The 13,950-nt window shown below is 43.6% G+C and overlaps 1 protein-coding gene across 7 annotated transcripts in view; it reads left to right on the forward strand.

The window, feature by feature from the left end:
- LOC137372246 (ras-associated and pleckstrin homology domains-containing protein 1-like) overlaps positions 1-13,950 on the forward strand; it is a 212,032-nt gene that overhangs the window by 180,941 nt on the left and 17,141 nt on the right. For all 7 annotated transcript variants that reach the window (XM_068035920.1, XM_068035924.1, XM_068035922.1 and 4 more), the window contains 4 exons: positions 1,094-1,204; positions 7,267-7,365; positions 10,091-10,211; positions 13,004-13,155. In XM_068035920.1, coding sequence (XP_067892021.1) covers positions 1,094-1,204; positions 7,267-7,365; positions 10,091-10,211; positions 13,004-13,155 — 483 coding nt within the window. The remainder of the gene's footprint in view (positions 1-1,093; positions 1,205-7,266; positions 7,366-10,090; positions 10,212-13,003; positions 13,156-13,950) is intronic.

The raw sequence follows: 13,950 nt of genomic DNA on the forward strand, positions 1-13,950 counted from the left end.
AGAAACTTAAATGTTCCTTTTACAAACTTTTTCAGGGAAGGTGGAAAGTGATAGAGGGGCTGGCTGACAGTACGAATAAAAATTTCTCTTACAGTTTTAGAATGTAAGGATGCTCTGAAATGATTGCAATAAGATAGATTCCGTATACATAGAGTTGAGGAATTGGTATGATTCTTACTGCGGGCACCAAACGGTGGCAAATCAAACCTGGGATCTTCTGGTCAGTGTGCCTTAATGCTGCACTGAATTGTAACTTTGCCCCAGAGGCCATTTGGTGGTTGCCAGTCTTCTTAAACCAGCTACGATAGAGAAACAGTTCTGAGGGGTTGTAGGGCTGGAGGAGGATGGATAAGAATGTTACATTTCTGATATTAGGCGACAGGAGCCAACATAGCTCAGCAAGGGCAGGAGTGATGGAACAGTGGGACTTGGTGTGGACCAGGGTACGAACAGCTTGCTGTCTGTCTGAATGAACACGATGGAGCTTGCCAAAATGCGTTAGAATATTGTTATTGGGATGCATTGGAAGCTGATTGATTTTTAAACCTCACCTTAACTTTGTGTTGTTTTGGGAAGGAATTCAAATGGAATGAGTTTTGCAGTGCTTAACAGGCTGGGATATCAGCCCTTCAACTCAGCAACGTGGATTCACATCCAGCCCAAAGTGAGTGGATAAGTCTCTGCTGGTTGAAAGAGTCCTACGTTAACTGAATTTGGGTGGTCTCAATCCCACTCAATGAGCATGGTCTCTACAAGGTGACCCTATGCCCAATTTTGAACCAGATATTCTAAGGGGTCGTTTTGAGAAACGAGTACCAGAGAAATAATGCATTTTTCTAATCCTGCATTTTTAATAAGACTGTGCACAAATATGAAAAATATGCTTGTGTAGCTGTGACCTCCTAATCTGCATCTAGATCGTTGACTCCATTTTCAAAAAAATGTTGCCCCACTTTGACATGCAAAAGGTGTCATGTTGCTTTCTTACTCTTCGCCTTCCTTGCCCACAACCAAGTTTAAATATCAGCATCTTTTCACTTTTTAGGATGAAAGGTTTTTGGCCACACTAACCTGGCACAATTCTGTTTTCCAGACCTCTCGGGATCTGGCCTGTTTCATTCAGCTGGACCACATGAATGTGTATTATGGGCAGGATTACCGCAGCAAGTACAAGGCTCCCACAGACTACTGCTGTGCACTCAAGGTAAGAATGGTGCTTCGATTAGAAGGGTTTTTGTATTTTGGAGTAGGCCATTCACCACAAGTTTTTTCCTCCATTTAATTGGATCAAGACTGATCTGTACCTCATGCATGACAGTACAATTTCTCAACAGACTACTTTCCCAAACTCTGCTATCCAATAATATTCAATTATCCTTCATACAAGCAAGTGGCTTTGGAAGCACATGTGATAAGGTCATACAAGAAACATACAACAAGATAATGCCATATGGAATTAAAAGAAATGTGGACACATCAGTAGAGGATGTGAGAACTCCACAGTTCTGATGAAAGGTCACAGACCTGAAACGTTAACTGTTTCTCTCCCCACAGATGCTGCCAGACCTGCTGAGTATTTGCAGCACTTTGTTTTTATTTCAGATTTCCAGCATTTGCAGTTTTCTGCTTTTATTTTAGTCCAGAACTAATCCCACTGCACCAACCTTTTCCCATACCCTTGCATCTTTTTTCCAGTTTCCTCTTAATGGATACAGCAGTCCCTGTTTCAACCATGCCCTGTGGTAAAGCATTTCCTGCTCCAACACACTCCAAAGAAAAATGTCTCCAAACCCTTGCCACACGCTCAGTAACTATTTTAGATTGACCAGTCATCACTGATTGCCCAACCAGAGGAAATAGGTTTTCCTTAATTCAATTTATCAAAATTATATGTGATTTAGCAGCCTCGATTAAATATGCTGTTCGTCGTCTTTGTTCCATTGGAAATAGCCCCAGTATCTGGCACCTCCCCGTAGCTACAGTTCCTTATCCGTGCTGAACCTGTGCTGTATGCCTAATGGCATTAATGCCTTTCTATAATGGGGCACCCAAAACTGCACATTATACACTAACAGTTGTTTAATGTCTTGTACAAATCTATCATTACTTTACTCAGGGACTGTATGCCCACTTTCAGATAATTATGTATTTGACCCCTGTTTGTCTGCATACTCCAGTGTTTTTCCATTGAGTGTATACCCCTACTCCTTGTTTTACCTTTGAAAATATATCACCTAATATCTATCCATGCTCAGTTGCACCTGCCACCTGTCTGTGTTCCTGAAATCATTTTTCAGGCCTTCACCCTGTTAACGTCCTCACCGATGCTCAGTTTGGGTTCTCCCAGGGCCACTCTTGATCTTTACCTCATTACACCCTTGGTCAAAACATGGACAAAATGGCTAAGTTCCAGTGGTTAAGTGAGAGTTATTGCCCTCGACATCAAGGCAGCATTCGTTCGAGTTTGGCAGCAAGGAGTTGTAGTAAAGCTGAAGTCAATGGGGATCAGGTGGAAAATTCCACTGGCTGGAGTGATATCTAGCACAAAGGAAGATGGCGCTAGTTGTTGGATGCCGATCATCTTAGCTGTAGGATACTGCAGGAGTTCCTCGGGGCAGTGTTCTTGGCCCAAGCATCTTCAGCTGCATCATCAATGACCTTACCTCCATCATAAGGTCAGAAGTGGGGATATTTGCTGATTGCATAGTGTTTACCACCTACGGCAAACGTGCGAAGAGAAATGCAGACTGGTTTCAATCTCATACTGAAGAGCTGGAACCTGTCATAGTCGCTAAGCGCATTGCACTGTTGAATTACAAGAAAGCCCCCAGCGAGTTAACATCCGCAGCACTCGAAGCAGCCTGAAGCACTGCACAAAGAACAGCCAGGCGCTGCGCAAATGACTACTGGCAACACCTATGCAGTCATATTCAGCTGGTCTCAGACACCGGAAACATCAGAGGAATGTATGATGGCATTAAGAGAGCTTTTGGGCCAACCATCAAGAAGATCGCCCCCCCTCAAATCTAAATCAGGGGACATAATCACTGACCAACGCAAGCAAATGGACCGCTGGGTTGAGCACTACCTAGAACTGTACTCCAGGGAGAATGTTGTCACTGAGACTGCCCTCAGTGCAGCCCAGCCTCTACCAGTCGTGGATGAGCTGGATGTACAGCCAACAAAATCGGAACTCGGTGATGCCATTGATTCTCTAGCCAGAGGAAAGCCCCTGGGAAGGACAGCATTAGCCCTGAAATAATCAAGAGTGCCAAGCCTGCTATACTTTCAGCACTACATGAACTGCTTTGCCTGTGCTGGGGTGAGGGAGCAGTACCTCAGGACATGCGCGATGCCAATATCATCACCCTCTATAAAAACAAAGGTGACCGCGGTGACTGCAACAACTACCGTGGAATCTCCCTGCTCAGCGTCGTGGGGAAAGTCTTTGCTCGAGTCACTTTAAACAGGCTCCAGAAGCTGGCCGAGCGCGTCTACCCTGAGGCACAGTGTGGCTTTCGAGCAGAGAGATCGACCATTGACCTGCTGTTCTCCCTTCGTCAGATACAGGAGAAATGCCGCAAACAACAGATGCCCCTCTACATTGCTTTCATTGATCTCACCAAAGCCTTTGACCTCGTCAGCAGACGTGGTCTCTTCAGACTACTAGAAAAGATTGGATATCCACCAAAGCTACTAAGTATCATCACCTCATTCCATGACAATATGAAAGGCACAATTCAACATAGCGGCACCTCATCAGACCCCTTTCCTATCCTGAGTGGCGTGAAACAGGCTGTGTTCTCGCACCCAGACTTTTTGGGATTTTCTTCTCCCTGCTGCTCTCACATGCGTTCAAGTCTTCAGAAGAAGGAATTTTCCTCCACGCAAGATCAGGGGGTAGGTTGTTCAACCTTGCCTGTCTAAGTGCGAAGTCCAAAGTACGGAAAGTCCTCATCAGGGAACTCCTCTTTGCTGACGATGCTGCTTTTAACATCTCACACTGAAGAGTGTCTGCAGAGTCTCATCGACAGGTTTGCGGCTGCCTGCAACGAATTTGGCCTAACCATCAGCCTCAAGAAAACGAACATCATGGGGCAGGACGTCAGAAATGCTCCATCCATCAATATATGCGACCACACTCTGGAAGTGGTTCAAGAGTTCACCTACCTAGGCTCAACTATCACTAGTAACCTGTCTCTAGATGCAGAATTCAACAAGCGCATGGGGAAGGCTTCCTCTGCTATGTCCAGACTGGCCAAGAGAGTGCGGGAAAATGGCGCACTGACACAGAACGCAAAAGTCCAAGTGTATCAAGCCTGTGTCCTCTGTACCTTGCTCTACGGCAGCGAGGTCTGGACAACATACGTCAGCCAAGAGCGACGTCTCAATTCATTCCATCTTCGCTGCCTCCGGAGAATACTTGGCATCAGGTGGCAGGACCGTATCTCCAACACAGAAGTCCTTGAGACGGCCAACATCCCCAGCTTATACACACTACTGAGTCAGCGGCGCTTGAGATGGCTTGGCCATGTGAGCCTCATGGAAGATGGCAGGATCCCCAAAGACACATTGTACAGCGAGCTCGCCACTGGTATCAGACCCACCGGCCATCCATGTCTCCACTTTAAAGACGTCTGCAAACGCAACATGAAGTCCTGTGACATTGATCACAAGTCGTGGGAGTCAGTTGCCAGTGTTCGCCAGAGCTGGCGGGCAGCCATAAAGGCAGGGCTAAAGTGTGGCTAGTCGAAGAGACTTAGCAGTTGGCAGGAAAAAAGACAGAAGCGCAAGGGGAGAGCCAACTGTGTAACAGCCCCGACAAACAAATTTTTCTGCAGCACCTGTGGAAGAACCTGTCACTCTAGAATTGGCCTTTATAGCCACTCCAGGCGCTGCTCCACACACCACTGACCACCTCCAGGCGCTTACCCATTGTCTCTTGAGATAAGGAGGCCAAAGAAAGGTAGTGTTTAGCTCCACTCACGATTCCTCAGATAATGAAGCAGTCCACGCCTGTGTGCAGCAAGACATGGGCAATGTCCATGCTTGGGCTGATAAATCTTTTCTCACATGCAAATGCCAGGCAATGACCATCTCCCACTAGAGGGAGTCAAATCACCTCCTGTTGACATTCAGTGGTGGTACTATTACGAAATTCCCCACCATCAACATCCTGGGGGTTGCCATTGACTTAAAAACTCAACTCTACCAGTCAAATAAATGTTCTATCTGAAAAAGCAGGTCAGCGACTGAGTATTTTGCAACAAGTGGCTCACTGCCTGACTCTCAGGAGTGTAATGGAATATTCTCCACTTGCCTCGATGGGTGTAGCTGCAACAATACTCAAAGCTTGACCCCATCCAGGACAAAGCAGTCCACTTGATCGGCACCCCATCCACTACCTTAAACATCCAGTCTCTCCACCACCAGTGCACAGTGGTTGCAGTGTGTACTTTCTACAGGATGCTCTGCGGAAATGCATCAAGGCTTCCTTGACAGGTGCTCCCGAACCTCTGAACTCGACCACCTGGACGGCAACGGGCAGCAGGGTACATGGAAACACCATTACCTTCAAGTTCCCTTCCAAGTCGTACACCATCCAGTCATGGACATATCTTGTTGTTTCATGTTCACCTGGTCAAAATCCTGGAGCTCCCTACCGAACATTTTGGGAGCACCTTCATATAGACTGCAGCGGTTCACCACCACCACTGCTGCCTTCAGGGCAACTCGGGATGGGAAAATGCTGGCCCTGCTCCGTTCTGAGAATGAATTAAAAAAAAAAGTGAAGGGCTAATGGACGACTTTGCCAACAAGATTGAGATTATCTGTTCAGCTGCCTCTGCCACTTCTCGGTCTTGCCCAACCCCCCGGGCCAGAGTTTCCCTCTGATTCCTCCTTGCTCTAGTCCCGACCTCACTTTCTCTAGTTTCCTATATCCCCTCGTGCCCTCTGAACACGTCTTGCCCATAAGACCCGCCTCCTGTTCCCTCAATGTTGTTCCCACCAAACCACTGACTACCCAACTTTTTTTCCTTATCCCCATGCTGACTGATATTTTTAACTATTCACATTTCTCTGGAACTACCCCCGTCCCTTTCAAATCTCTGAGCCCCACTCAAAAAACAGACTTTTGATCCCTCTGCCCTTGCACACTACTGCCCTTTCTCCAACCTCCCTTTCCGCTGCACAGTCTTTGAACATGTTGTCACCTCCCAAACTTGTGCCCATCTTTCCTGCAGCTCTGTTTTGAACCTCTCCAATCCGGATTCTGCTGCGTTACAGCACTTAGCAAAGTCACACATGACTTCCTATGGGATCGTGGTAAATGAGCCCTTCTCATCCTTATGAACATGTCTGCAGCCTTTGACATAGTTGTTAAAACTATCATCCTCCAACGCCTCTCCTCCATTGTTCAGCTTGGTGGTATGGCCCTCATATGGTTCCATTATTGTCCAATCAGGGAATTTCCTGTAATGGCTTTTCAACCAGCTCCTGCACTTATTTCTGGAGTCCCCCAATGTTTTATACTCTGCTGCCCCCTATTCCTCATCTGTGTCCTGCACCTCGGCGACGTCATCCAAAAACACATTAGATTCTACATGTACGCTGACACCCAGCTTACCTCACCAACACCTCTCTTCACCCTCAACTGCCTGTGAGTTGTCATGCTACTTGACTGACATCAAATATTGGATGAGCAGAAATTTTCTCCAGTTTAGTATTGGGAGGTCTTTGGTACCCATCACAAACTCCATTCCCCTCCCTGCCCGCTATCTCAGCCTGAATCAGTTTGTTGGGAATCTCGGCATCCTACTTGACCTTGAGCTAAGCTTCAAATGTCATGTCCTCTCCATCACCAAGACTGCTTAATTCCACCTATATCATATCTCCCGTCTGCCCCTGCCTCAGCCAATCTGCAGCTGAAACACTCACCCATGCCTTTGTTACCTCCAGATTTGACCTAATCCAATGCTCTCTTGACTGACCTATCTTCCATCCTCCATAAACATGTGGATGTAGGAATTTATCATGGAAAATATTGGCACAGTGTGACAAAAGGAAGTAGAGTGGCACAGACAAGATGTGAATACTGACGATGTATTTTGAATATTGATGTGTAGTCAAATTCACTGTGTCCACCAGTTTGGGCTTGCCTTTTCACATTTTTAGCTTGACAGTGATTTATTAGAGATTATTGTGCATTGTTGTGTGCCTTGTGATGCGTAGAAGTTTATTCTCCCATTTGCTGTTTTTCTGCAGCATCCTCAGATCCAGAAGAAGTCTCAATACATCAAGTACCTCTGCTGTGATGATGTCAGAACTCTTCACCAGTGGGTGAATGGCATTCGTATTGCCAAGGTAACTAGCTGTTAGGGGCAGGGATCATGCTTTATCCTTCAGTGGAGCATAGCATTTCATTCAGTTGCTAGCCTGTGTTCTACCTAACCCGAAAATACTTGAGACTGACACTCCACATAAATGTGGGAAAATGTTCCTTTCCCCTAACACTAACCTTATTGAGCTTTAAACGTAAAGCAAAAATTGAGTGTGTGCTGGCTGTTTGAAAAATTAGTCCTACTCCCCTGCTCTTTCTCCAAACCTCTGCAATTTTTCCCTTTAGAAAGTCACTAATGAATCTGCTTCCACCACCCCCTTTCAGGCAGTGTATTCCAGATCATCATAACTCGCTGCATAAGAATATTCTCCTAATCCTCCCACAGGTTTTTTTTGCCAGTTATCTTAACTCTGTGTCCTCTGGTTATTGATCCTCCTGTGAATAGAAACATTTTCTACTTGTTGACTCTTATCAAGTCTCATCGTAATTTTGATCACTTCTGTTAAAGCTCCCCTTAATCTTCCCTGCTCTAAGAATATTCCCAACTGCTCTTGTTTCTCTACATAACTGAAATCCCTTATCTCTGGTATCGTTCTAATAAATTTTCTCTGCCCCCACTCCAAGGCCTTGACCTTCTTCCTGAAGTGTACGTACACAATTGGACACCATTCTCCAGCTGAGGCCCAGCCAGTGATTTATAAAGTTTGAGCATAACTTCCTTGCTTTTGTACTCCATGTCTCTATTTATAAAGCCAAGGATTCTGTATGGTTTTCAACAACGTATCAACTTGTCCTGCTATCTTCAAAAATTTGAATGTGAACTCGCAGGTCTCCATGCTTGTGTACCCCTTTTAACATTGTACTATTTAGTTTATATTGCCTCTCCTTCCAAAATACATCACTTCACACTGCTGTTAAAATTAATCTGCCTTTTGTTTGTGCATTTTATCAGTTTATGTCCTAAAGTCTGCTATCACCCTCCTCTCTGTTAACTACATTTTCAAGTTTTGTGTCAACTGTAATCTTTGAAATTATGCCTCCAATCCTGGTGATTTAATATATAGCAAAAAGAAATGATTCTAATACTGACCCCTGTGGCACACCACTATATACCTCCCTCCAATCTGAAAAACTACTGTTCAATCCTCTGTTTTCTGTCAGTTCTGTATCCACGCTGTCACTTCCCCTCTAATCCCATGGGATTCAATTTTGCTAAGTATTATTAGGTGTTAAGAAACACCTCTTTAAAGTCTATATACACAATAACAACACCACTACCATGCTTATTTCCCTTAGTAAGTTGGGATGCGTCCTATCTGAAAAACGACACTTTTCTACTTTGAACATTGCTAATTGTGACACTGGCAGCATCCCTCTTTTCTGAAGACGGGTGCAAAGTACTCATTTAGTGCCTTAGCCATGCCCTCTGTCACCACAAGATGATTTCCTTTTTTGGTCCTTTCGACTATACTTTTTTAAATATATGGTCTTATACCCTAGTATTCCCTTTTCTGCTACCCACTAATCTTTTCTCATACACTTTCTTTGTCTCTCAGTTCTTTGTAGTTTTTATATTTTGCATAAATCTCTACTGTATTAGGAACCTAACATCTATCATAAGCCTCCTTTTTCTGTTTCATTGTAATCTCGATTTCTTCATCCAGGAAACTCTAGTTATGGATGTCCTGCCTTTCCTCATCATACTCTCTGTCTAGTCTGTACCTGAACTATATCCTCCTTGAAAGCCTTCTGTTGCTCATTCACTGTTTTGTTTCCCAAACTTTGTATCTAAACCACTTGGGCCAAATCCCCTTTCAACTCCCTGATCCTAGCCCTCTTGCAGTACAAGTCTGTCACTGTCTAACTTTGGGGTACAGTACTGGTGGGTACAGGTCTGTCACTGTGTTACAGCTCTGTTACTATGTTGAATTTTGAGGAAATTAATATGACTAGAGAAGTGGATTGGTAGACATTGAGGAGAATTGGCTTCAGTGAAATTTTTCCATAGCATATTCAAACCAATACAGAAGAACTAAGAGCAGGAGTAGGCCATTTTGCCTTTTGATCTTGCTCCACCATTCAACAAGGTTATGGCTGATCATCTACCTCAACTCCACCTTTCTGGACTATGCTTATATCCCTTGATTCCCTTAGTATTCAAAAATATATCTATCTCTGTCTCGAATATACTCAATGACCTTGAATCCCTCAGGGGTAGAGAATTCCAAAGAAGAAAGAATTCCAAAGAAGTGAAGAAATTTCTCCTAATCGCAATCCTAAATGACCAACGTCTTATTGAGACAATGATCCCCTAGTTCTAGAGCTGGGAAGCATCATCCCAGCATCTACCCTTTCAACCCTTTTAAGAATTTTACATGTTTCAATAAGATCACCTCTCATTCTTCTAAACACCAGGGAATATAGGCCTTGTGTACTCAATCTCTCCTTATAGGACAACACCCCCACCCACCCTCACCCCCCAGCCCAGGAATCAGTCTACTAAACTTTGTTGTAGTCCCTCCATGGCAAGTATATCTTTCCCTAAGTAAGACGAAAACTTTACTCTACTACAGGTGTGGTCTCTCCAAAGCCCTATACATTTGTAGTTGCACTGCACCAATCAATCTCTGATCTTGTTGGCTTAAAGCTGTATGAACAACCACTGTGATTATGGCTTTTTTCCTATGGAAATGTACAGAGGCTGACGGGTGTGATTCAAAAAATTTCCTTTTCATCTTTGTTAACCAGTATGGGAAGCAACTATATGACAACTACCAGGATGCTGTGAAGCGGGCAGAAGCTGCATATGAATGGTCATCCCTGTCCAGTGCTAGTATGAAATCTGGGTCCAGCTCTTCCAGTTTACCAGGTAAATTGGCTTCTAAGTGTTTTGTTCCCCCTTCCCAATTTTGTCTGTCTTACCCTCTACCCTCCTCTCAAAGGTATGATGCTTGTTGGGGTGTGGATGGTGCAAGCTCCAGTTGCCACCCAGGAACCTCAGTTTATGCTTGAGCATAGACAATATCAGCTGGAAATTCCCCCATTCCTGGCAGCATAGCTGATCCTCTTCCTGCACTATTCTGTTCTGTACGGCTAGAAGGATTTTGAACAAAATAAAAACTGAATCCTAATAAGTGCACAACAAGTTTGCTTAGAGTATGTTGAGCATTGGATGTACATTTGTTGAGTTGCTGCATATACCAGACAAAAATGTGCATGCCACATGGAAAAGAAATTCTGTAGGGAAGAAATTTGAGTTGGTGTATTGTATCATTATGGAGCATTTTTAAATCTATGTACATATTTTGATCTCTCTTGATAGCTCTTTTGATTGCTCAACTCTCTGCCATATACCAATCGGTACAGCCCCCCAATCTGTATCGTTAGCTGTTCATCAAACAGGGTGATAATGTTACAACTGGCCCCGGTACCTTTGGAGAATAACCAATCAGTGCTTTGTCATCTCATTTGCTGCTTGCTGCACCCTCCCGGAATATGGCAGTATCCTGCTTGGCCATTATGCTTTCTATGGTTGACAGTCAGCCAATGCTTGCTATCTAAGTTTACATGGAAAACAGCCACTTGGGTGAGATACCAGAGACAGCTTAACAATTCCAGCTAATTGGGAGAGGAGGAAGAGAATTGGGAGGAAAAGTATTTTGAAAAGTCATTATCAGCCGATGGTTGTTCATGCTTAGACTGAAATCAAATTACACATTCTAGTTTTCTGGATACAACTCTGATTAAAATGCTTGAGTTTCATAAATCTAGAGGCTGTACGGACACCTGGAAAGTTCCTCGTGTTGAGCCAATGTTCAAAAGTGGAGTGCATATGAACTAATAATTAGACTGTTTAGTGTGACATCTGTAGTTGGGAAAAATTCTGTACTGAATACTCACTGGTAGTAGATACGGTTGATTATTTAAAGAGAGATATCTAGTAGATAGTGTGCTTAAACTTTCAGGCGGCATGTGATACATTTCCCTGATTAACACCTTTAAGGAAAGCAGATTATGATATTGCTGGTAGATAGTGGACTGGCTAAGCAGTAGAAGGCAGCAGGTGATAAACAGAGAAGGCTCATGGGATAAACAGAGAAGGCTCATGGGATGTGGCAATGAGTGGCACTCCAAGTGTCTTTTTGGTATCGTTTTTTTGCTTACACTTTTATAAATGATATGGATATGGGCACGACCAGTAACAATGCTTTAAGAATTTGCTCATGGCATTAAGCCATGTGGTCAGATGTCCAGCAATGTTCCTGCAACCCAAAGGTTCCCATGCAGGCTGAGCATGAGTCAACCCCTTTAAGTTACCTCATGTGCTTGGTCACAAAAAAATTTAAAGGGCCTGCCCTCGTAAATGAATAGGCTGTGCACAACAAAAAAAAAATTAGGGGAATGTTGGTGTGCACTGTATATAGAGAGAGAGAGAATATTCAGATAGACCTAGAGTCAAGGGATGAGAATGAAGGTGGAGAAGTGCATGGGCTGTATATGTATACCATAATGTGTCTATTGACGAGTGGAAAAGGAGAAAAATTTTGGTGACTGTTGCTCATGCATTGAAAGTATCTGCTCAGTGAGGGGGCTGTTAGCAACCAGTTAAATTAAGACTGAGTGCATCTTTGGCATTTGACTACACATCAAAACAAGTTCATGTATGACTGACTTGGTAGGGTGCGGGACTGAGGGCTACATGGACAGATATGGGCTGAGTTGATTTAAATGGCTTAGGGAATACTTGGTATTCTTTACAAGGCAAATATTTGGAGGGAATTATTTTAAGTTGACTCGTGAATTTTGAATTGGGTTAAGTGGGGCAATTATACGCTTTTGTGCACAGTAAATTGGAGGGATTTGATATAATGTGTTTATATGGGTACCTTGGATGGAAGGGGCTGGATGTAGTGCATTTGTACAGGTACATTGGGGGAAAACTGCTTGATGTAGTCTTTTTGTATGGCTGCATTAGAGTGAAGGGACTCGGAGTGCGTTTGTACAAATTTTCCTGTACTATGGTTTGTTCTTTTGGGAGGAGAAAGTAGAAGGAAATGAGGGAAAAGGTGCTGCCGTAGAGACAATCAGATATGCTCAAACTTTCCTGCAACAGTGTTTGCTTTGGAAAGCCGGGAAGAAATGGGAATTCAGTAAGCCTTTATTTGTTAGATTTGGGTGTAAGTGCTTTGAAATTTACTTTCAGTTTTGTTCAAAGTGGATTTTAATGCTGAAAGGAAATATCACAGCACTTGCACCCAGATGTGACAGAAACACACCTTTACTGAATTTCCATCAAGATGTTCAGTAAAAAAAGAGATTTCTTTTAAGGCTGAACTTTCCTACGAAGAAATAAAAATGGCATGAAAACAGCGTGAAGTTCAAGTTAACAAAATGCGCAGTATGTCTTTCAATACCTGAAAAGGTTAATGCTTGGGTGAAGACCCTTTGTCAGATCTCATAATCCAAGGAATCTTCATCTAAAATGTTAACCTTGTGTTTCTTTCAAATGTCAGGTGACCTGTGTATTTGCAGTATTTTATTGTCAGATTTTTAGCATATGTAGTGCTTCATGTTGAAATCTCAAGCATTTTGCACACCAGAAACTCAATAGACCTGTAATTTGATGCATGGGATTTAACTTCACCTGCTTTGTTTGCACAGAATCGCACTCAAACCATTCGAACCAGTCAGACAGTGGTGTTTCTGACTTGCAGTCTACGGGTCATGTTCGCTCCCAAAGTATCGTCAGCTCCATTTTCTCAGAGGCTTGGAAAAGGGGCACACAACTAGAAGAGCAACAGCAGCACTCCAAGGTAAGATTTAAAAAAAAAAAACCATCCTCCTGATGCACAAAGAAAAGCCCTCTGCTTCACCTTCCGCCCTACCTATGAGCCTGCCTGTGGCATTCATTGGGTTCGCTATCAAAATGTTAACAAGTCAGGCATGTTCCACCACCGTGATTTGAAACTTGGGGAGTTTGGCCACTTGACCATTATATTGCTGTAACCTTGGTGCTAAACTCAAATGGCAGCCTTCTCTTTAGATTTATCTTATCCCTCAGATCTTTGGTCTGTGGGGGCAGGGTGGTCTGATCAGGGCACACTTCTATAGATACCATCAGAGCTGCTACCTAGCTGACGCACAATGTGAGCGGTGTAGATTAGGTAATTCCTCCCAGCCTCAGTTCAAGCTCTTCCTTTCCGTTGCGATTCTGGGGATGGTTTCTGCTGGAAATAGATGGAAATCTCCCCTCTGGTGGTTAATCTGTGAAAAGCTGACAATTTAGTCGACAAATAGTAGCTGAGACCATGACATTGGTTTTTCATTGAGTAGATAACTCTACCCAAGTCATCGTAAGTGAAAGATAACACACCTAAGATATGCTGTATTACCATTTACTTACCAAAAAGAGTTTCCTGCTCTCCTGAGCATTACAAAGTTTTCATTGTGGAGTTGAATGGTAGTGAGGTTCTTGTAGTGCTTATATTGGCCTTGATGTATCACAGGTGATGCTTTTCCAATCCATTGAACCCTGATCAGCTTGGAATTTGAGATGAATTGTTTGGTATTGATGAGGATTTCTGTTAACTGTTTTTCAATGACCTGAA

This window comes from Heterodontus francisci, chromosome 7, assembly GCF_036365525.1.
Source record: "Heterodontus francisci isolate sHetFra1 chromosome 7, sHetFra1.hap1, whole genome shotgun sequence".
Classification (NCBI taxonomy): Eukaryota; Metazoa; Chordata; class Chondrichthyes; order Heterodontiformes; family Heterodontidae; genus Heterodontus; species Heterodontus francisci.